The 23,844-nt window shown below is 47.1% G+C and overlaps 1 protein-coding gene across 3 annotated transcripts in view; it reads right to left on the bottom strand.

Annotated features, from left to right (window-relative positions):
- The window catches only part of KCNAB1 (potassium voltage-gated channel subfamily A regulatory beta subunit 1), a 74,843-nt gene that overhangs the window by 16,662 nt on the left and 34,337 nt on the right, over positions 1-23,844 (bottom strand). For all 3 annotated transcript variants that reach the window (XM_062603067.1, XM_062603068.1, XM_062603069.1), the window contains exons 2-5: positions 9,280-9,323; positions 3,069-3,106; positions 1,529-1,608; positions 675-719 (exon numbers count right to left, since the gene is read on the bottom strand). In XM_062603067.1, coding sequence (XP_062459051.1) covers positions 675-719; positions 1,529-1,608; positions 3,069-3,106; positions 9,280-9,323 — 207 coding nt within the window. The remainder of the gene's footprint in view (positions 1-674; positions 720-1,528; positions 1,609-3,068; positions 3,107-9,279; positions 9,324-23,844) is intronic.

Below are 23,844 nucleotides of genomic sequence, written 5' to 3'. Positions count from 1 at the left end.
CAATACACAATTTCTCCAGCTTTTGCTTTTTTTTCCACAGTACCCAGAATATTTCTTACTGAGTAATCATCCCCCTAACACAAGGGATACTGATTTTGGAAAGAGCACCACTAGAACTTATTCTTCATTTGAAGGCTGAACATGATACTCACACAGAAGGTCCTGAGAGATTATGTAAATGCTCTTAAAATGACACAACATATGGTAATGTGAATCATTTAAATTAAGTATCATCTCCTAGCAGGCTATCCAAGATGAAGGCCCATCACATCTTTGCATTCTTAATACATAATCTTATGTACACAGATAAGGATGCCAGTGCACAACCATCTGTCTTGATGCACCATGCAAGGCAGTGACAGCGTACATGTTCAGAAGTTGTCTTAACTGCACCATGCACAGAGACAGTGGCCAAGGCAGCACAGCAGGCTGATGGCTACAGCCTCGCAAAGCCAATCTATGCTCCCCAAAAGACAGGAGAGCATTTTTATGTGGCACTTGAAAAGTCTGGCTGCTGCAGAAGTCCTGGCTGGCTGCACTGTATGTGACCATTGGGATGGTCACAATGATGCTCTTGGACCAGCATCACCTAATACGCATCATTTTTAAAACCCAGAAGGATTCTCATATGCCCGGAGGTCCTGCCTGCTTGCAGGTGTCTGGCAGTACAGTACCTCCAGCCCTTCTTCTTCAGGATGTTCCCCAGGATGACCTCAGCCCTGTGCAAGAGAGAGAGCCCAGTGTGAGGGAAGACAGGAGGATGCTCAGTGCCAGGTAGACCACCATAGCTGTTGTCTACCCCAGCCCCCTGAAATGCCCCCCCAAGACACCGGCCGGCAGCACTGCTATGGGCTGTGCAGCCCTCCCCTCCCCAGCCTATAGTGACCCGACACTGGCTGGGATGGGTCCCCTTGATCACTACCAAGATCTTGTCACCCACTCCCACAGGGACAGACCTGCACCCCCGTTCTCTACATCTGCCGGAACCTGCCCTGGAAAGGCAAAGCCGTTTTGTCTCCACACCAGGGATGAGATGTCCCGGTCTGCCTTTTATACAAAATACAAAGGCATATAAATCATGCAAAGTCAGGCAAATTATGGGTGGATATTTCCCACCCCAGTTCCACACTGACACTAAGAGCATTAGCTTGGCTGCAGCCAGAGTGGTTCCCATGCTGGGATCTGTGCCTGGGAGCTGTCACCGGCACAGGCCATTTATCACCATTAAAATGCACACTGACTTTTCATTTATTCAGGACATTTTTCTACTTGTACTAACAGCAAGGGGCACAGGTGATACATTTCAGTCTTCAGCTGGCTACAAGAGAGCTTGGATTAATTTTTTGTTTGATTTTTTTTTTTAATAATACTCTAAATATAAAGGTTTTTCTGCTCCTCTCAGAGAGAAGGGGCGTTTCCCAAGCACCACCAGAGCCAGGGCCTTATCAGTCATGAGTAACTGACAAAGGGAGGAGCAGATCCAGGTGAAGGGACTCCAGGGAAGTGGAGCAGGATGCTGGGCACTCACTTGCCGGCCGCGTACACCTCAGCTGTGTCAAACAAGTTGACGCCGCTTTCATAGGCAATGGTCATCAGCTGTTCAGCCACCTTGGGGAACAGAGACAGAGAGGTAAGGAGTGGCAAGAGTGGCTGCATCTCATCCCCCATGGGGAAAAGCCCCTTAAGTCACAAAGGGGCTTTGGCAGGGCTGGGAGAGGTGTAGCATTCCCTGCCCAGGGGAGCAAGACCCTTTGGCAGGGCACCCAGCAGGGTGTGCACTGGCCTGAGAAGCACCAAAACATGGTGCATGGATTTACATCAACTTCCCTTTGACTCTTCTTGGGAGGAATTAATCTCTTCTCATAGGAAACTTCTAATAAGAAAGTGAACAAGAATTTTATAGGGCTATAGAAAATAGTCTGCAAATCTGTGGAGTTTAATACAGAAAGGATATTTCTATGGTAAGAGTTTAATTTTTTATTTTTTTTTTTGATACCTGACAGGATATTGTGCAGCTCTCCAGCAGACATTGCGGGGTATGTAAATACCTGAAGGTAATTTCACATGATCCCCATCAAAGCCCCTGGGTTCCCACTACTCCCTGGGGGGATTCTGCACCCAGAAGGGGCTGACAGCTTGGAAAGGGAGGGGTGGAAGGCACCAAGCCAGGGCACCCATGCACAGCTAATGTCCTTAGGGTGGGCATCCCTCAAAGACAGGTCTGTGCTTCAGCCCTCTTTTTCATGCATGAGCACTTTGCACTGACTTATTCTAATCAAGGAGGACAGGAGAGCCAGGGAACAAATTATAATCAAAACAAGTCATCTCTCTTCAGCCTGAAATGCCAAGAAACAGGAATGAACTCAATGATCCACCATCAACAGAAGAAATATCACCAAAGAACAAGCAAATTGAAAAGCTAAAAACCTTTGAGTTCACTGTTTTCCTTCTGCCAAAGTTATTTTGGGGTTTGTCATGTACAAGGGGGAAGGCAGCCAGGAGGTTGCTCTCCTTTTGATGACTAGCATCTGCAGCAAACCTGAGATGGAAGGAAACCCACATGCTGCCCAGCCCTCGGAGGATTATTAACTGAGATTAAGAGCCACCTGGTACAGGCAAGTGTGCGTAGGAAACCCAAGTTAATTTACATGTTTCATCTTATTATGTAAAAAAATACTTCACCAGGCAGCTCCTTGTAAGCTGAACTCCAGCCTGTATTTATGACTGTTGTTGATTACATACATGATGCAAAAATAGTTTCCAATTTCCGCTCCAAGAGCGGTGCCACTGCCAATGGTAAGGAGGAAATATCTCTTCAAACAGTGTGGAAAAGATCACTTTCAGGGATAGACGGGTGGTTTTTATTAAAGTTGACCTCTGGAAATATCAGTTTCATTAAGGCTTTTTTGAAGCAGAAGCTCAAGCTTTGTGTTGCTTTGGTTAGTACCTCTCTGTCATTTCCTCATACAGAAACAGGCTCCTCTTATTTCGGTAGCCATGGTTTCATTTAAAAATATCTCATATTGGTTTTTATTTCATGCATAGCATTTAGACCAAGAAATACTTACCTCGTCTGAGATTTGACCTCCAAAAGTGACCCATGTCCCTAGAAACAACAAAATAATCTGTTACTACAAGAGGTTTTTGCAGACAAAAGATTTGCTCTACCAAAATTCAGATTCCTTGGGATTAGAAGGGTTTAAAATGGGGTTAACTGTTTCAGAGGCTGCTACGTCCACAAGCGAGAGGTTCTGCAGCCGGGCAGGACAGTGACACGCACTGGAACCTCCTCTCTCCTGGGGAGACAGGCAGGTGGACCTGGGGCTGGCCCATGAACCCATTCAGGGAAGCACCTGTAGGACTCTGTGCTGTCAAAATACACAGTTTTATTGAACTCTGAAGCTCTTTGCAAAACTGAGTTCATTTTCCAAAGCTTCAATTTGACAAATTGGAAAAAAATTATGATGCTGGTGAAACATGTCATTTGTGGATTGAAATTCTTCCTAAATTTGTGCTTCAGCATTTAGCATCATACAAGTCAAAATTAGGGGGGAAAAAATACTTCTATTGACATGAATTATTTAAAACCCAAAGTGACTTTTCCCCAGGAACTGTTCCATAAAGCCCATGTCCAACACCAGCACAGCTGATGAGCAATGCTTTCATTAGCTAGCTCAAAAAGTAGCTGCAGTTTAGACTCAGTTGCAGACTGGTCTATTATTAGGAAAAAACTTGGGGCATTGTCTCTTTTATGAGCACTGCTTAAAAAACAAATGTTGTGCGGTGGAGAGAGCATGTGGATCTAACTGGATATTCCTAAGCTACAAGTGTACTATTTCTTACATAAATTTTATGTGTGTGTACATATATATATATGTACTCCTACATATAACTTAGGAATACATATTTCCTAAGCCACTGGAAGAGATGACAGTGAGATGGGGAAGCGCCAGGTCACATATGGGACCCTGCTCAGACAGCCCATACTCACCCTGGCAGACACCACTTCTGCCCTACTTGTCTGACCTTAGACAACACCCCATGGAAAGCAATGCTAAGAGACAAGAATGGTGGCTGTGACATTACTTGTGCCTTTTGCTGGCCAAAGTCACACAGTCATTTTGATCCATAGCAATTTTCAAGATGTACACGCCAGCTACATATAAAACTACATGATATACAATTAATGGATAGGTCAATGCTCACATGGCTCACACGAAATTTCTCAGAATTTAAAATTCTGCCTTTTATGATCCCTCCATAATAGATGGGGTTCAGGCCCAATGCAATTTGGGCAAGATGGAGGAGACTGGGGTGCCAGCGAGGGGTTGAGCTCTCATGTTGCTAAGAGGGAAAAAATTAAATGTTCCCTGGGTGCTTGCACTTGCAAAGATGCAATAGGTACGTAAGTGCTCCCACATCTTCATTAAAAATGTATTGGTTAGCTCATTGCTCACAGAGAGCATGGAAGATGAACCTTGAGCAGGAGTCAGAAAGCAGAGAGCGCGCCTGCTGTTAGTGCTCAAGCGGCTTTGATCACTCCCTGGTTAGAGCCAAAACAAGAGTTGTCTCTGTTAGGATAATCTTGCTCTCTGTCCCTCAAAAAAAGAGTCAATTTGAATCATTTTATACATGGTTTCTTTGAGTGCAGATAAAGTTGTTATTAACCATGTATGCTTACTGTGCATTTAAACTGAAACTCTTCATTTCCTGCAGAATAACCCAAGTTCTGGAAAAGCACAGATTTCATGGAACAGAAACATGTAACACAGCTAATGCTACTGGAATAAGAAGAATCAGCAAAGAGCACACATTCTTAACTAATTTTGTATTTACTTCTGCTCTCTGTAAGGCAATAATCAGGCAGCAGTAGCATCCACTGAACCCAGACCTGCCTTGCAGTGGGCAGGCATCGTTGCCTGCCCTGCTGTGCTCTGACAGCTATAGACCTCAGGAAAGGCACTTTCATCCTGGGAGCAAGGTATGCTCTGGTCCTGCACAAGAAAGATAAAAATGAAAATAGGTTTCAGCTTATCATTAAGCTTCTTTATGCAGATGAAAAAAATAAAACCCAAATGAAGCCCGATTTCCATGTTAAAGCTTCAGAAGTGTTATTTTTATGGGAATACATTAAAATGCATTTCTACTGAAAAATGGGTTGAGGCTGTTTATCCCAAAGTGATTTCTTTGCTTAAGTATGCATGCAGGTCCCCAGCACAGGTGAGAAGAAAGGCAACTATTTATGCACCTGCTGGATTGCACATCCTCTCTTGAATTTCAGTGGTTACAACCTTACAACACAAACCATGCCGCAACGAGCAGCAGAGTGCATAATGGAGAGGCAAAATGCTCAAGTGTTTGGACACATGGAGAGTAGCCCAAGAGCTGGCAATGGCTTGTGTAAGAATACTGAGCGCTTTCTCTTTAAATGCAAGCAGTAAATATATGCAATATGTACCTGCCCTGGATCTGCCCATCTCCCCCTGTACTCCCAAACCGAGCTTGGGGAATGCAAAGGGCCTAGGATCCTAACCCTATCCTAACATCATTAGGACCACATGGGTGAGGAATCCTTGGGGTATTCTTTTTTTCCTTGATCACTGCAAAACCAGCCAAGGAGGCAAGTTTTTGCTCACCAAGGTGATGTCTAAAGCATCAGATGGGGTCAGGAAAGCAAGATGGTCTGGTGCAATCCCAGCCAGAGCCAGGAGCAGGAAAAACAGCACACAATTCCCCCAGGTAGTTGACGTAAGGTACCTATGCCCAAAACAGCCAGGGCAGCTGCTGGGGCTGCAGCTGCTGCTCAGCTCTAATTTAAAGAAAAGTCACTCCAGAAAGTGCAAGGCACACTTGGTATTTCAAACGATGACTGTGGATGATTCACAACCTCTGTAAAGGGAGTATGTTGGAAGAAGAATATACTAGATGCATATTTTCTAAATCATCACTTTTTCTCCTTAGTAAGTCGTTGTCTTTCTCTTGTATACTCCAATTCACTCTCTATAAACACAACCCCCCCATGACACAGCATGGCAGTGGTTACAACCTTACAACACAACCTTCTGTCCCTTGCCCACCACCTTGTTCCCTTGCATTGGAAACAACTTCTCAACTGGATATCCTCACCTTTGTGGAATTTCTGTATTAAATCTAGATTTAGCTCCCTTTCCAAAGCATCCCGGAGCCTAGCAAGGTGTGATTACCAGTGGGTTATTTGCCGATGCACAATTGACCACTCAACACTGTCACTGACAGCAGATGTGTCACCTCTGCAGGAGTTAAAAAAGAAGAACAAGGGTTCCTGGCCAAAGCTTCACCTCCTGCCAGTACAGTTTTATCCCTGGCTTGCTCCTGGTGAGGATGATGCTACATGGACATCTGATACATAGGTCTGGTCTGCTGCTCAAGTGACCAGCAAATGCTCGGCCCTGCAAGCTTGAAGTACCTGGGTGCAAACCAGATCCCTCCACCACCATCCCAGGTCCGTGGACATTTGGTGTTGGGTTTCCAAAAACTTTTCCCCAAAGCAAACACCAAGAGACAATGGCAGTAGCTGACTCCTTCTGCTCACAAAATGTCTGGCTTTGCCCCCAGTTGTGAGCACGGGGTATCCTGCCAGTGGCTGCAAGAAGGCTTCTTGTGTGCTCTTGCATATTGAATTGGATTTGGGGGTTTGGGATGGCTGGTTCTGTCCTGCTGCTCATTTCCTTGGGGTTGGGGGTACTCACCTTGTGGGAGGGTGTATCAACATTTTCTAGCATTCAGCAAGCAGCCTCTGCAGGCAGAACTCACTCTGAACTAACTACAGGAAAGATGTGACCTTGTTTTTTCCTCTGCATCACACTCACATTTCAGAACCAGCATCACAGATAGAGCCTCACACCAGCCCGCGCATCTGCCCAAGGTTAGACTGTTAAGATTCCTCAATTAAAGCTTCACCCAGTGTTAACTTGCTCAAAGGAGGAGGTGAAAGCCCAGCTGGGCCGAGAACAGGGATCAGCACCAGGATGCTGCAGGAGCTTGGTTCCACAGGAGTTCACCCAGCAGAGCAGTCCTGGTGGGAGGTTCAGTGACCTGGAGTTATGCTCAGTCACCACCACAGCAGCCCTTCCCAAATGTCTTTGCTAGCAAAACTCACTGCTAACACATCTGACCTCGTGCACTCACTCAACACTTCTTACACTGCAAGCAGCACCCAGCAAACGAATTAATTACAGTGTGAGCTAGGAGAAGCAGGACATAATTAAAGGGTATACATTGCCTTAGCACTGCCTGCCTGCAATTTCTGTCCTGCTTCACATTTTTCTCCACTTTTTCATGCAGGATGAAGCACACTCCCACCTTGCTGAGATTTTGGAAGGCTTTTAAGAAAGATTGTTGAGCCATCAAAACTTCAGTGAACCTTAAATTAGATTTTCATGCTGCATAGAGTTTAGGGAAACACATTTATCTTTTAGGGAACTGCAAAAGAGAAGCTATTTAGAAAAGTCATATAAGCTGGCACTCGAAGCAGACACCTGATGGATTTGCAGTGGGAGGGAGGATGTGCTGTGCTGCAGAAGAAATACCTGTACATTCAAGAGAAGGTGGCAACTGAATTTCAGTCTTTCCAGTTCTCCCCTATTCCTGCACACACGGCAAGGGCTATAGGGCTCATTGCTTCGGGAACAGGCTGAGATGACTGGCTCCAAATGGATGCCCAGCAGCTCTCCCCCACCCCTGCCTGTGCCCAGAGCAGCCACTTGCTCCCTCCTCAGCCCCCCTTATCCTGCACAGCTGTGCTCACAAAGGCACAATATATTTAGATGCTGCTGCAGTTCCACATGCTTGAAATTAAAGAAACGCTCTGCAAAACATTTTTTCCTGCTGCTACTTCCTTTCCGTAGCTTTTCTCCACCCCAACAACATTGGCTGTTGGTGAAACTGTAAGGATGATAAATAAAATCTCTGTGCAGATAAGACAACAACTCCTTTCAAAGCCTGGATATATTTTAACCGAAGAGCTCTTCTTGGCAGAATAGGCCTTATTTATATGGCTTGTAATGCAGGGTGACTTTCACATTTCACTCTATTTTAAAATCAAATCTCAAAATGTGTTGGAAGAAATGAACTAACCCCTCAAGCCCCTGCCCTGTGAGAACAGCCAGCACCAACTGAGGATGGGGCAGGGAGCTGGAAGGGGACATCCACAGGCACAGCAGGTGCCAAATGCAAGCAAAGTCGGGTCCTTGCCTGTTCCTGCCTTCACCCACTTCTCCCTGAGGCAGCAGAATAGGAGCCCAGCACACCCAGTCACTTTCCTAAGGACATATCAGTGCCTCCATCTTCCCATGCTAGAACTCTGACCCCCAGAGGAGCAAGGACCCCTGTTTAATGTGAGGCCCAGGCAGAGCAGAGCATCCATCCCTTGAGGGTTTCTGCATATCCTCAGGGGCTTCATGCTCCTGGTGCCCCCACCTTGCACCATGGGAAGCTGCTCACAGGGAGAGAAACAGCCTCATTTCTACAGCATTTGGTTTGATTTTTGTTTGGTATATACATCTATATATATGCACGTATGTATACACACATACACACACTTTTAAGCATTCTTCATGTGAGCAGTTCAATTGCCATTAAAGAAATTACTCGCATGAGTAAAGCCATCAGGAGCTGTCCAGTTCATCGCACACTCTCTTACCCAGCAGCTGAAGGCCACCAGCAATGTACAAAAGCCTGCAGCAACTGCAGCACCAATACACAACCTGCAGGGCCAGTACGTACCTGCCGCAGTGCTTATAGATGCCCTTTTGGATAAAATATAGATAAGATAAAATATTGATAACATATTCTTCAGTTTCCAAACCAGTATGGAACAGAAATAACAAGGTACACGCATTGGATAAAGTAACTATCTGCCCGCAGCCCAGGCAGACAGTCATCCCCCGAGACTGGAGCTCTGATGTATAAAGCCCCTGGGGGCATTTACAGACATCTCTGATGCAGTCTTTGCGGGCTATGCCTTGTGGCAATCAGGTTGTATTAGAAGGATTTTACGTCATACATGCTCACGCACAGTTCCACTTGAGTGCTATGGGTGGAAAGCACTGCCTCACACTGTGGCTAATGCACAGAGCTGCTAACACACGTACGAACTTCTGCCATGAGCCATCTGCAAGACTGAGCACAGGCTGGGGCTCTGAGAAAGGACACTTCTTACTGAAACACAAGAGCGGCTACCACTATACTTCAGGGCAGTGTGTGGCTGCAGTAAGTGCAGTGGCTATGGAGGTTACTCACCCAGCCCAAGGCACGAGACTCTCAGTCCAGATTTTCCAAGGTTTCTGGAAGGAAAAGAAAATAATTATAAAATATCATTAAGTCCTCAAGGGACACACAACTTAACCCCATGGAAAACCAGCAGCCACGGAAGATGAGTCCCTGTTTTCACCCAAATCATCTGTTTTTCTCCAAAGGGGCAGACTCTCCCTCAGCTGGGATGCTGGTCACCCAGTTTGGAGACATAGAATCATAGAATCGTTAGGGTTAGAAAGGACCTTAAGATCATCTAGTTCCAAACCCCCTGCTATGGGCAGGGACACCTCATGCTAAATCATATCACCCAAGGCCTCGTCCAACCTAGCCTTGAACGCTGCCAGGGATGGAGCATTCACAACCTCCCTGGGCAACCCATTCCAGTGCCTCACCACCCTAACAGGAAAGAATTTCCTCCTTATATCCAATCTAAACCTCCCCTGTTTAAGTTTTAACCCATTACCCCTTGTCCTATCACTACAGTCTCTAATGAAGAGTCCCTCTCCAGCATCCCTATAGGCCCCCTTCAGATACTGGAAGGCTGCTATGAGGTCTCCACGCAGCCTTCTCTTCTCCAGCCTGAACAGCCCCAACTTCCTCAGCCTATCTTCATACGGGAGGTGCTCCAGTCCCCTGATCATCCTCGTGGCCCTTCTCTGGACTTGTTCCAACAGTTCCATGTCCTTTTTATGTTGAGGACACCAGAACTGCACACAATACTCCAGGTGAGGTCTCACGAGAGCAGAGTAGAGGGGCAGGATCACCTCCTTCGACCTGCTGGTCATGCTTCTTTTGATGCAGCCCAGGATACAGTTGGCTTTCTGGGCTGCAAGCGCACACTGAAGCCGGCTCATGTTCATTTTCTCATCAACCAACACCCCCAAGTCCTTCTCCACAGGGCTGCTCTGAATCTCTTCTTTGCCCAACCTGTAGCTGTGCCTGGGATTGCTCCGACCCAGGTGTAGGACCTTGCACTTGGCATGGTTAAACTTCATGAGGTTGACATCAGCCCACCTCACAAGCGTGTCAAGGTCCCTCTGGATGGCATTCCTTCCCTCCAGGGTATCAACCGAACCACACAGCTTGGTGTCATCGGTAAACTTGCTGAGGGCACACTCAATCCCACTGTCCATGTCAGTGACAAAGATGTTGAACAAGACCGGTCCCAACACTGACCCCTGAGGGACACCACTCGCTACTGGTCTCCAGCCAGACATTGAGCCATTGACCACAACTCTTTGTGTATGGCCATCCAGACAGTTCTTTATGCACCGAGTGGTCCATCCATCAAATTGATGTCTCTCCAATTTAGAGACAAGGATGTCGTGTGGGACAGTGTCGAACGCTTTGCACATGTCCAGGTAGATGACATCAACTGCTCTACCCCTGTCCATCAGTTCTGTAGCCCCATCATAGAAGGCCACCAAATTGGTCAGGCAGGATTTCCCTTTAGTGAAGCCATGCTGGCTGTCACCAAGCACCTTGTTGATTTTCATGTGCCTTAGCATGCCATCCAGGAGAATCTGCTCCAAGATTTTGCCAGGCACAGAGGTGAGACTGACTGGTCTCTCATTCCCCAGGTCATCCATTTTCCCCTTCTTGAAAATGGGGGTTATATTTCCTTTTTTCCAGTCATCGGGAACTTCACCTGACTGCCATGATCTCTCAAATATGATGGCCAGCGGCTTTGCAACTTCATTCGCCAGCTCCTTCAGGACCTGTGGATGGATCTCATCAGGACCCATGGACTTGTGCATGTTCAGATTTCTAAGATGGTCTCAAACCATTTCCTCTCCTACAGTGGGTCTAAGGTCCTCATTCTCACAGTCCCTGCATCTGCCTTCCAAGGCTTGGGTGGTTTGGTCAGAGCCTTTGCCAGTGAAGACCAAGGCAAAGAAGTCATTCAGAACCTCAGCCTTCTCCAAATCCTGTGTAGCCAGTTCTCCCGAGAGCTTCCTGAGGGGACCTACATTCTCCCTAGTCTGTTTTATATTTGCTATGTACCTGGAGAATCCCTTCCTGTTATCCTTAATACCCCTAGCCAAGTTTAATTCTTGCATGTGGATGCACTGCCATCATCCTTGGCCTCACTAGGCTGTGGGAGAAGCTCTGAGTGCTCATGGGGCTGGGAATAAACCCAAATACATCCAGATGTATCTCACATCTGATGTTGTTTGGGGTCCCCTGAATAATGCACGCATGTTCCTTTTGCTTTCATCATTGTTTGGTATTCATTGTATTAACACTAAAGTATCCACCTTATTCATCTTCATTGGGGTTTTTTTATTCACCCTCACACTTGTCAGAACACTCAAATCCATCACAGACCCCTTGTCTGCTTACACTGGGGCTCCAGGGTAACCAGCTCACGGATTCTCCATGAGCAAAAGAGCCCATGATTTTCCAGCTGGCGCAGGGGCAGCACCTTGATCCCTAGCACCGGGTGCTTTTCAGCATCAGTGAGGTAAAGTTATTACCCTTCTCCTCACCTCCCAGAGCCCAGCTGGAGGCAAGATAATTAGACCCGAGGCCATGAAATGTGCCCTACATTAAACCCCTACCCTAACTTAAACCTATCGCTGCGGTACAAAATACCCTTTTAATTATACCCTCCTGCTTTAAACTTTACATTACAGCTGGATCTGTGCAATTTTTTTGCCAGATCAAGGTATAATTTAAGGACCATGTATCTACCTTCCCCTGCAGAGCACTAACAAAAAAGAAAATCACAACAGTTTTTGCTGCTCCTGATTAATTATTTAAAGCCAAATAAAAAGTAAATTAAAAAGTAAAAAAGGAAAAGCCCTGCTCACCCACAGGCAGGGCACGGTGAAAGGGGTCAGATGAAACACCCGACATTAGCACAGGTCATGCCCTGCTCTTTCAGATCTTTCCATTTTTACACGCTTCATTTTGTGACCTTTTCACATGGCACAATTTCCCTTGTTGAAGAGCAACCAAAGGCATACCGGGGGGTCAGGAGAGCCAGCCTACCTCCAGCAGGCAGCCTTTGAGGCTGGGTGCCTTCCCTCCCACCCCCAATGCCACTGCTGTAGACAGAACCTAGCTACTGCTGGAAATGTGAAATTCTGGGAGAGACAGGAATTTGTCCTCGAGCAGCTACTTGAAAAGCTGCAGCTGCATTTCCAGCACCACGAGCCCCCAGGCTCACAGCACGGATGGGGCAGGCACTGACCTGATTTTTTTTCTTTTTTTCTTTTCTTTCTTATTATTTTTTTCAAGTGAAAGCACAGCTGGACCCCTGCACACCAAAACCCAGCCGCGCATGGAATAGCACAAATCATGCCCATCCTCCCCTGCTCAAAGCATAACCCTCTGAACGTTCAAAGGCAAATACCCGGCAGCTGCCTGCGTGCTCCAGACAGAGCTGCAACACTTCCAGCAGGAAAGAGGAACCCAGGCTCACAGGGCTGGGACTTCCACATAACTTCTGGAGACAACACACCTGCTGCACAGTGCTCTTTGAAAAGTTGAGCACTACTGTGCATTTACAAACAGTTTACATTTATTTTGTAGAAGAGCTTTTTTTAAAGTCCTCTTCCCCAGCAACCTATTCTTTGCCTTTCAAAGTCTGTCTCTGTCCCTGCACAGTTACATGGCTGCTAGGGCACAGCTTGGCCATGGAGGTGTACTCCTCTCTCTACATAGCTATAAATACATATATACACACATTGCCCTTTATATATATGCATGTACATATCCTTTTTATATACCACTTTATATAAGTGGATGCATACATACACATATCCATGCATGAAATCCTATAGCCTCCACATACATTTTTAGGGTACATCACCCATCAGCGGGGTCTGACTCAGTTTCTTAGCCCAGGTACTGGCTAGCTGTCCTGTCCTTCTTCACAGGTCCCTTGTCTCCTCAGGCCACAAAAACACATCAGGGCTCATCCTCCCACAAACTGGGGTTTTGGGGTAAAGCACACAGACACACACAAACCCAGTTTTCCTCCAGAGAGTGATAATCAGCTTTTTGCAGAGTCTGGTCCACTGACGACAAATCTGGACAGAAATACAGTGTTTGGACTTCCAAAGCCATCTTTGCCATTTACTTAGCACATATGTGACCTGGGGACTTGGAAAAATTTATATCTATAGTCAAGAGCCGATACTCAAAATGCCAAGTCTTTGCAGTACAAAATCCCTCTCACAAAATGAGCTCAGAAGCCACTTGCCAGCTCAGGAGGAGGTGGCCTGAGCCTGTGGTCCAGCTTGGAGAGCGTCACCAGATCACAGCCCCCCATTACTCCAATCGTTTTCAGCCCTCTGCTTGTTTGCAAGCATTTAACTCAACTGCACACTCTAGTTAATGGGTGGGCAGCATGCATGCAAAGCAAACACACCAAAATATGGAGGCCCCAAAACAGATAAAAAGTCAGCCCTCCCAGCATGGTTCATCTCCCAGCACAGACTCATGGTGCTTAAAAGCCCACAGCTACTGGTTTGATTACTGGTCCTGTGGTGGAGTAGTAATTTATTTGAAAAAGGACCAGTTCTTGAGACCTGGTTCTCCTCTACCCCCCTAAAAAAATAATATGAAAACCACCAAGAGAAAAAAAAACTTTAATGTATATGCTTACACCTGTTTTGCATCTTCCTGATGTACATATATGTATAAATATATTGCACACATATACACAGACAGACACACATGCCCAAAACCTGCAAAACTGCCAAGTAAAATCAATGGTTGGTTTCTAAGTAACCGAACAGTAAAAGCCCTTTATGCTTCTGTTGCACTAATTCCCTCGTCTAAGACAATGAGCTCAGTCCCCAGAGCTGAACCAGCAGCAGCCCCTGAAAAGCAGCACGGATGGCTGTGCTGGGAGCTGTGGCTGGGATAGCAGTCAGGATGGCAAGGCCAGCAAACCCTGACTCTGATGAAGCCTGAGGTGCTTGTTTGTCACTGGCTGCTCCAGCCATGCACAGACTCAACATCCTCCCTGGGCAAAGCTGCTGGAGTGCCTGTGCCTATGGGTACCAGGGCAGAGCACCACTGAACGGCTTCAGTTCCCTTTCACAGGGAAGCCCTGTGCGTAGGGTGTGGGGGCTCCAGAGGGACAGCATGTGATTAGGGATCAGCTGGGAAATCATGGGGGGATTCTGCCATTGCCTTCCAAGTTATCATGGACAGTGCGTGTTTTTCTGGGCTAGCAGTGAAAGCTCTCAGCAATACATTCAAGGCTAGAAATGGTCTTTTTATACAGCTGTCTTTTTATACATCTATTGCTGAGCTGACATATGCTTTCCCTGCAGGATGCTTAAGCACCTGGCCAGTGCTGTATGAAGGCAATTGCACCTGCAACCCAAGGTCTGCCTCATCCATGTCCCCACTGAAGCCAGACCCAGCTAGGTGCTCTGCATGCACTGTAGACTTCACTGCACAGGACAAAGGGGCTGGGTAAAACCATGTCCCACCAGCAGCGCTTGGCTGCAGGATGAGAGGGGGAGATCCCCTTTTCATGCATCTTTCAGTTAGCAATTATCAGACAGTGTATCAGCACCATTGCTCTGGTCCTTCTCATCTCTATTTGGTACTTGCTAATATCAGGCAGGGAGGATAAGGTGTTCCCCCATGAGCAGTGGAACCCGACATCTCACTCGTGGGGCCACAGTGCCAGCACCATTATTTGCTGCTGTTAAAGTCCTGAGCAGATAATTCCATCTCTGAACCCTGACCTTGCCTGCCTAGAGCAGGCAGCCCAGCCAGCCTCCAAGATACCTGGCACTGCCACCGCTCCTGGGAGTTTATGCTGACACTATTTAATCATGATTTCAGGAGTTTAAAATAAAGCTATTTTCAAATTGGAAGTCAGTGCTGCTGCAGGAGGAAGTAGCCATTAAAGAGGACATTGCAGGAGCCTCCAGTCTCTCAGGATCACTTTGCTTTACCTAGAAGCAAATGATTAAAAATCAGCACTTGCATGCCTTCCCCCCACCCCCCTTTCCATTAGCACAGCAGCTATCTTGCTTCTCCTCTCACTGATGCTCAGCTTCCCTTGTGCTCTGCAGAACTGGAGCAATTGCACTGCTCCCCACAAATCACTGCCCAGCCTTGCCACACATAGAACTCTTGCTACTTCTCTAAGTCCAGGACTTACCCCTGCCATGACACTTTCCATACAGCTTCTAGGCACCAATCTGAAGCTGCCTTTATTTTCTTTATCCCAAACTTACACCATGAGCAAGACCCAAAAGGTATTCAACATCTCGCTCCTGAATTCTTTTAAAAATCAAAGGCTAAAGCAAAATGCTATCACACCGCTGTGCTGCCCAAACACAGGCTATGGCAGAGCAGAGCCAAAGCACCTAAGCCTGGGCATGGGAGAATTCACCAGAGGGAAGGAGATAAGGAAAGATGTGTGGAAGCTGCACAAAGATAATCACTTTGTGACAGGGGCACAGGGCAGCCCACTCAGGGCCCACAGCAGGAGCTGTGCAAACCCCACTGGAAGCACCCATGCCACTGAAACCTCTAATAAAGCATATTTATAGCCATTCTCATTACAAGAAGGGCAACAGGGCACTAACTTAATGAAGTGAAAGAAAATACCACTCTGTTTGTAGGTCTAAGAAATATACATTTTAACTTTAAATTTTTCCAGTTTGCTTCTCCAGGGAGCAGGCAAGCATACCACGGTAGTATTGCCCACTCCCAGAACCTGGAACCGAACAGGGAGGCAGCGAAAGACATGGGGACACAAAGCCCCCAAAAGCCCAGCCTTGCATGCTGTTTTAACATGGCTTCTTTCCCAGCTTAAACCAAAGGTGACATTTTGCCTGCGCAGGTGGGAGTTTGAGCTATCACAACTGTCCCCGCAGCACAAGCAGCTTTGCCAGATTGCACTGGGCTCACAAGCACAGGAGATGAATGCCTGATTCATTGAAAACACAGCTTGCAAGTCAGGGATGTTGTTAAAAATACACCAAGGTACCAAAACAACATGTAGGGAGGGATGACATTTTCCTTGACTAGGCTTTTCCAAACAGAGGGCGCATCCATTTCCTGAGGAAGCATGAGTTCTTGGTGGTGTTTGATGGGTAAGCACCACTTTGAAATGCTGGCATCCATGACAGCATCTGCGTACTGGCAGCCTCCAGGAGCAGCTACCACTGCTAAATGCCAGTTAATACCACACAAACAACCAGGCAGCACATGAGAACGGCCCTGGTGGGGAAAAGACTGGGAAGGAGGTGTTAGCCCAGCACCCACTGAGACCGGGAGCTCACAGCCAGCAGGGAATGGCACCTTCCTGCTGGAAAGGAGCAACTTCAGCAGCGGGACCAAATAGGCAGCACAGACACAGGGCTGGTTACTAATCCCTCTGCCACTTGCCAGGTCTTCACCAAGAAGATCAAGTTCTCATTTTCTCTTGCTAGTGAATAGAGTTGCACATATACCATATCTATTCCTGCCCCTTCCTCATCCTCCATAAACCTCAGGCTCAGAGCCACAGTCCCCAGTGTTGCAGGGATTTTGCCTGGGGTGAGCTTGGGGTTTTTGCCTGGCAGTTTGGCAGGCAGTACCCCAGCAGAGCGAGCATCAGGCCCAAGGGTGAAGGGGAACCTGGAAAACCTTTGTTCAATTACTTACACCTCTTCCCAGCCTGCAGCAAAGAGCAAAGCCTCTGCCTGGGCAGCAGTTTAGATCCCTGTGACTCAAGGGCACAAAGCTCTCTCAAATTTGCTTCTGTGATTGTAATTCCCATGTTTCTAGAAGATGTGCTGCTCCTTATCAGCAGCTCCAACCCCGTCTGTAGACCAACCACAGTTCCCTGTGTCCCACTATAGCTGATGATTTATAAATAGCAACTAAAAACAGAACCAAAACCCCACCACAAAACTTAGTTTTTAAACACAAAAGAAATTATACTCAGAAGAGATACTTTCTTTCTGGACCTGCTGTGCTGCTGAATATGACAGAGTTAATTACTGTGCTAGAAACAAGTGGCTAAATGAGACAAGTGCCTATGGGCTGGCACCAGTCAGTGCAGGGACATGGAGACCAGCCGCCACAAGACAGAACCAGCCCTGCAAAAGCCTACACCTCCCCAAAACCAGCAAAAAAAGGCATTTTGCTTGTTAGCTGCTTTGCTGTGGGCAGAGTTATGGACAAAACCAAGGAAAACATTAGATAGAGTGGTGTAGCTGATGTGAACGATGGGCAAGAAGAGCTTGTTACATGTCTGAGGAGCCAGGGTTAACATGCATGAGAAAAGCCAAGACAGCAACTTTTGACTTCAAGAACTCTTTGATTCAGCATCAGGAAGTCAAACAACAATGCAAAGAGAAAAGAGAGGACAAATGCATCCTGCAGGAATACAGAGGGGTGGTGAAAGCAACAAGAAGCACCTGGTATAATGCCTGATCGTAAAAAGGCAGGGGAAAAAAATTAGTTTTTCAGGAGTCTCAGGAGCAAAGGAGGAGGAAATCCATTCCCAGGGAATTTTTCCTTGTAATGCGGCCACGTAGGAAGATTAGATTATGTCTTACATGTTAATTTTCATTCAAAGCGCAAGAATCTGAGGTTGAAAATAGAGATGAATATTTGGCAATGAAAAGTCAGAATAATTTGATTGTGCATCAACCCTAAACCCATTTAACTCCTTCCCAGGAAGGATATTTGATGGGAATAGCATCCTAGGGCATTGCTGGCTACCAGAAAGTCTGAAATTATTCCTGTAATGACAAAGCAAGAAGATTTAAAGTCAGCTGGAAAGTTTTTCCCTTGCTGTTTTTAAAAGCCTTACTCAAGCTACCCTGCAATCTTCCTAACCACCCCAGGGCATGCACGGGCATCACTTCATCAACACAAATCTGCATATAACAGCATAAGTTGTATTTGTAAGCATTAATTGTATGGAATATCTCTATCCAGAAAACCTTGGAGCTCACTATAGGTTTGGGTTTCACAGGCTCTCCCTGCGCTTGCAGAGACTGGCACGCAGTGTGAGCCACTGGGAATGAAAAGGGGCAAAAAGGGCAAAGCCACAACAGCCTAATGGTGGGGTTATTCCCTGCTTTCTGACACATAACAGCTAGGCTCCTCTTGCAAAATCTGACCTACTAGAGATTTGGGTGCAGCCTGGGGTAGACAGTGCCATTCCTTTGCTGCAGAGACAGCCCGTTCTGGCTGTTGGCAGTGCTAGCCCTGCTCAGACCTGCCAGCTCAGACCTTTCAGACATGCTCCACTGTATCTTAAATTAAGAAGTTTCTGCAGTGTTTAACCAAAGCTTCTTATTTTTCAAATCCACTACATTATGCCGCTAAGGAAGCCTTTTCACTGGAAGAGCTAGCAAGACTCTTCCAAATCCCCTCTGCTCAAGCAAGCTTTTTAATGACACTAAACTATTTCTTGCTGAAAAAAAACCCAGCCTTTCCCTGTAATGCTGCTGTTTTAATTAATCCCCAGGGTACGTGGGGGGTGGCCAATTAGAATCCCATAGTTGTTAAAGACTCACCTCACCAAGCAGAGGAAAACCTCTTCAAGAGAAACTGCACATAGATGAGGACATAATCCTTAACCTTAAAGTGGGGATGCCCAGCCTAGGCCCCACCTAAACCTCATTTAACATGGTACCACAGCAAGGATTGTTAAAGACCTGAAAAACTCCCCATCCTCATTTTGCCTCTTGCACTCACACAGTGCCTCCTTAACAGCTTTTATGATAATTTTTAGTTTAATTATTTCCTCAGAAGGATAAGTGCTGACAGTGCAGTCATAGCTGAACCAGAGCAAAAGAAGTATAGAAGTTAAATAGATAGATACATATCTGGCAGGCAAGGAGAACAGCCGTGCATCGTGCCTTCCTGCCTCTTCTTTTGAGCTGGGTTACGAGCAGCATCACAAGGCTGAGCTGACAGTCCTTGCATCAAAGCCTTCCCATCCACGTGGGGAAGAAGCAAGTTTTAGGAGGGATGTGAACACGAGAAAGGCGAGGTGAACCTGGAGCAGAGAGATCCCATAAGGAGCAGACACCAAAATCCCTAGGAGTATGAGAAACAAAAGGAAAGCCAGAGAGCAGTGGGGCTGCTGGAGCCCTGGAGAGGACAAGGCTTTGCTCTGACATAAAGTATGCAGAGGGTGGATTTGGTAAAAATAAATTAAAAAAAAACTCCATTTTCATGACTAACCTCCAATAACAGCAACACCCCTGCAGAAAGGTACCTAGGTCTCAGCAGAGGGGAAGGTCCCCGTTTTGTGGCCTAGCACCTCAGCCTCCCCTGGGACAGGCAGCAACTGAACCCTTCCCTAAACCAGGCTCTGTGCTACCAGGCATCTGCAGTGTGGGGCTTTAATGAAGTGCCTAACTCAGCTCTTGTGTTTGAAGCCTCACGTTTGCACCATTGCCAGGTACCGCCCACATTCACTGGGGTAAAGGAAGCCCCCAAAACCATGCACCAGAGACTCCCATGCCCTCCCACACCACTGGCAGGGCTCTCATCCTCAGCAGCAAAACATCAACACAGGCCGCAGCTGAGCATGCTGCCAGCACCATGCAGGCAGTGGCACAGCACACTGGGACCTAGTCAGGTCTGGGGGATTTTCAGAGCTGACAGTCTCTTTAATTAAAGAAAAAGGGGGAGAAGGTGGGGGAGAAAATATGTCTACAAAGCAGCCCATGCCATATGGCAGGAATGGTATTTGTCTCCTGTGGCAAAGGTCAGAAAACAATTGTAGTTACTCACTTTTAATTAATTTTAGTGTAGAGGAATTGGTAAGAAAGCCCATCGATGGCAGCAAATGCTGCAGCACTGAAGGCAGGCATAATACCAGGCTGCAGGGAACCTGCCCAGGCAACGCTGAGCACCCTTCAGTCACCACCAGCAGGTGCTTTCCCCATCCCTCCAGAGCCACATCCATCAAGGGTGTGTATGTGATACGTGTAAAAACCCCACAGACCCAGCTCCCCATGTACCCCAACAAGAGAGAGCACCTACGCCAGCACCCAACCCACCCATTTCCCCTTGCATTTCAAGAAGCAGAGAAGAGCAATTCCCTCCTTTAGAAACAATCCTCACCATTAATCTTCCAGCCCCGCACGGCATCATCCAGGTTCCAGATGCTTCCCATAGCACACAGAGCAGCAACTTGGGCCCATCACAAGTCTCTGCTTGGGAACACAGTCAGCTGAGCTGGCAGCTACCCCCTCCCAGTAGGGTTTTGTGGTCTGAGACACCTGTACTGCTTAATGAGCTCATTAACCTGCAAGTGGTTCCTCTTACAGATAAGGGACAAAGCAATTACAAGAAAACACATCTTAGTAATCCATGTGGGAGATCTGTTTTGCTGCTGCCCTTTGCTGTTTGGAATAGGGAGTGTTTGGGTTCCGTCACTTCCATTAACACACACCCAAATCAGCCTAAATCTTCCTGAATCTAGGTAGGGCGGCTGCACAAGCAGGTGTCTGAACCTGCATCAGACTCTGCCTCCATAATCCCCTCAGGTCCCCGCTGGTCTGCAGAAGGGGACAATCCAAACCCAACTGTCTCCATGTACGGGTGAACTTCAATGTCTGACACTAGGCTGAGCTTACCTGCTGCACTGTGCTTCAGCAAAGCTAAAGCTGATCCCAGCTGGGATCAGCTGTGAGTTCTAACAGTCTCCCCCCTCTGCATCCTGGAAGTGTCTCCAAAACAGCCTCATGTTTGGTGAAGGCTAAAAATGAAAAGTTTAAGGTTTTAAAGCACTGTGTGACAGTTAGGCTGCTCAGAAGATGAAGATGATAAGCAGGTTTGCTTCAGTCTAAGATGCACTGAGTAACCCTGCTTTCAGCTTATCCACTACCATTATAGCTAACTGTACAATGGGATCAGGATAATCACCCTATCTGCCTGTTGATACATCTATCTATCTATCTATCTATCTATCTATCTATCTATCTATCTATCTATCTATCTATCTATTTGCCTGTCTGACTTTCTATCTATCTGGAATAAGAGATAGAAAGAAAGAGTGAGAGGTTTTTCTAAGGAAAAAACATAAGTTTTAAATAAAATCTCTGCAATAACACATACAATGACTAAAACACTTTCAACTCCACACCCACAGAAGAATCATCAAGCTTAAAAGAGCTTTACAGAAATCAGATAATGCTGTTTTTTGCTTGTTCCAGCCCCAGTTTAATTGCCCTGTGTTGGTGGTCTTGCCCACAGAAGCCAACCTCTACCAGAATTGTAGAACCAAGGGGACTGATGCTGCGTGGTCAGTCGTACCAAAGCAGCCCCTGCCCCCAGGTGACCCCTGGGTGCTGTTTCACAACCCCTGAGGGGTGCAAGGGATGAATGGTGGGTAGGGATCCCAGGTCCACGGGGGCATCAGCTTGCCCGCTGTAGGTGCATTGCCAGCTCATGGTGTCCAGGTTGCAGTGCCTGCAGCCCCAACGATGGCTCGGCACAAGGGAGGCGTGCAAGGGAGGCAAAACCCGGTGCTTCCCAATCATTTCTAAGTATTCTGGTGTGCAAAAAACATGCAGAGCAACAGATGGGGAAAAGGAGGTGGGAGAGAAGAGGGGGCTTTGAACAAAGTGGAGGGAATGGGAAAGAGCACACAGCCAGCACCTGGGAGAGGCATCGGCACCTTCAGGGGCAGATACCTGTATGCAGGTGTCTTCATGGACCTCCTCCACCTCTGCTACAGAAAGGAGGGGCTGGGGCACCGCGAGCACAGTGCAGCCCTCCTCACATGCCTGCAAGCACCTTCCTGGGTGTGGAGAGAGCCCCAAGGCAGTGACATATCCCTCCACCCATGCAATTAAACAAAACTAGAGAAAGCATGACACTGTTTTCCTGCGTATAAACTGCAGATAGTTTGGCTTATTGTTACAAAAATGTAAAAAAAAAGTAACTGTTCCTGAAGCTGGCGGTGGGAAAACAACGTTGCTTAGAAACCTCCCCATTAATGCTCCAGAACCGTTCCTTTCTGCACAGAAAATGAATAAAATATGTAATTTGTTCCCTGAAGAGAGGCTGTTTCAAGTAACAACAAAACCTGATGAAAGTAGAGACCCTTTCCAATTGCCCTCTCCCGCTGCAGCACATTCAATGTCCTTCATCTGTGACCTGCAGAGTGGGGAACAGCAAAGTTAATACTGGGCTTCAGAGCTGTGCTTGGCCTTAGTGCTTCTGCTTGCTTCATATCCTAAAAAACTTCACTGGTTCAGCTGCTCCCCATGACGATGAATCCTCATCACACCCTGCCTCTCTCCCCATTCAAATGCCAGAGGGAACCACCCTGCACCCCCTGAGCAAAGAGAGCTAGTGGCAATTGCACACCCTGACCCCATCCCTGGCACCTGCATTAAAATGGGCAACAAAGAGCATTGTGGCTCCCTGAATTACCCTGCTTGTACCTAGCAAGGCAAGGTAGGACCCCCATGCCTGCACCGTGAGGAAGGGGCTGTCCCTCACACCAGGATAATGTCTGCAGGGTCCCCAGAACCCCAGGGACCCTGTGCAATCCAGTGCAACGTGGCAGAGAGGGGAAGGGACAGGCAGGAGAGGAGTCATCTTCTCTCACCTGGTCAAGCTCTCCTCTCCACTGTTGCTGAGCCTCTTCCAGGCCATCCTGGAGCAAAACTGTCAGAGTTTTCAGTGATGTTTCTCTTTGGCACTCCTAGAACTGTGATGTTGGTGAGACCAGCACCAACCATATCTCCAGGGCTTTTATACCCTCTGAACTTCTCTGAAGGCAGCTCCTCAGCCTGGCAATGTCAAACCAGAGAGCAGCTGGACAAGTCACAGCTTGGGCTGAGCAGACACTACTTGTGAGTGCTCTGGGAGAACGCACCATCTCCTCAGCACCCCTCAAGTTTCTAGTGTGACCTGTCAATATCTGCTTGGGCTCCCAAGCTTCCTGTCTCCCCAGGGAAGATGCTCAGCTCTTCCTAACATCTCAGAGCCATGTAAATGCTATCTGTCACGATTCATCAGGCTGCAACAGCCCCCAGTGCAGCTTAGCCCTGCTGTGAACTGAGGGTGAGGCAACATGGAGGTGATAATTCTCTACTTAACTTGGGTGCTTTCCTGCTTTTAAGGCTGGATTTCATTTTGCTCCATCAGCCCCAAAAGACCTGTAGATTTTAGACAATCAGCAGCTGCCCCTTCAGCAAGCTCCAATGGCAGGAGGTTGTCTCTAAGTGGCGTGGGTGGGAAGAGGGAAAAATAATGGTTTCTGTCTCTCATTTTCAAACAAAACACTTCACAACACGCACAGCAGTTTCCATTAAATTACCACCCGTATTTGCAGTAATTGCAGTGATGCAGAATCACAGCTTTCCACTGGTTTATGTTCTTTAAACCCATTCACATGTGCAGAGATAATGAAGCAAGGAAAGTCTGGGACACCCGCATGACCTGGGCAAGCTTTGGTTACAGCCAGGTACAAATCACCATACTCCACTTTCCTTTTGAGTCATGCTGCAAAAATCAGCGCAATGCCTCACCAGCCATGTTTGCTGCTTTCTGTTGATGCTTTCAACTGCCTGGCAAGACAGCATCGCATTCTACCTGGAA

Source organism: Pezoporus occidentalis, unplaced genomic scaffold (assembly GCF_034315485.1).
Source record: "Pezoporus occidentalis ecotype Australia unplaced genomic scaffold, CSIRO_AGI_Poc_V1 ctg8, whole genome shotgun sequence".
Classification (NCBI taxonomy): domain Eukaryota; kingdom Metazoa; phylum Chordata; class Aves; order Psittaciformes; family Psittacidae; genus Pezoporus; species Pezoporus occidentalis.
This window is presented reverse-complemented; position numbering and strand designations above follow the sequence as displayed.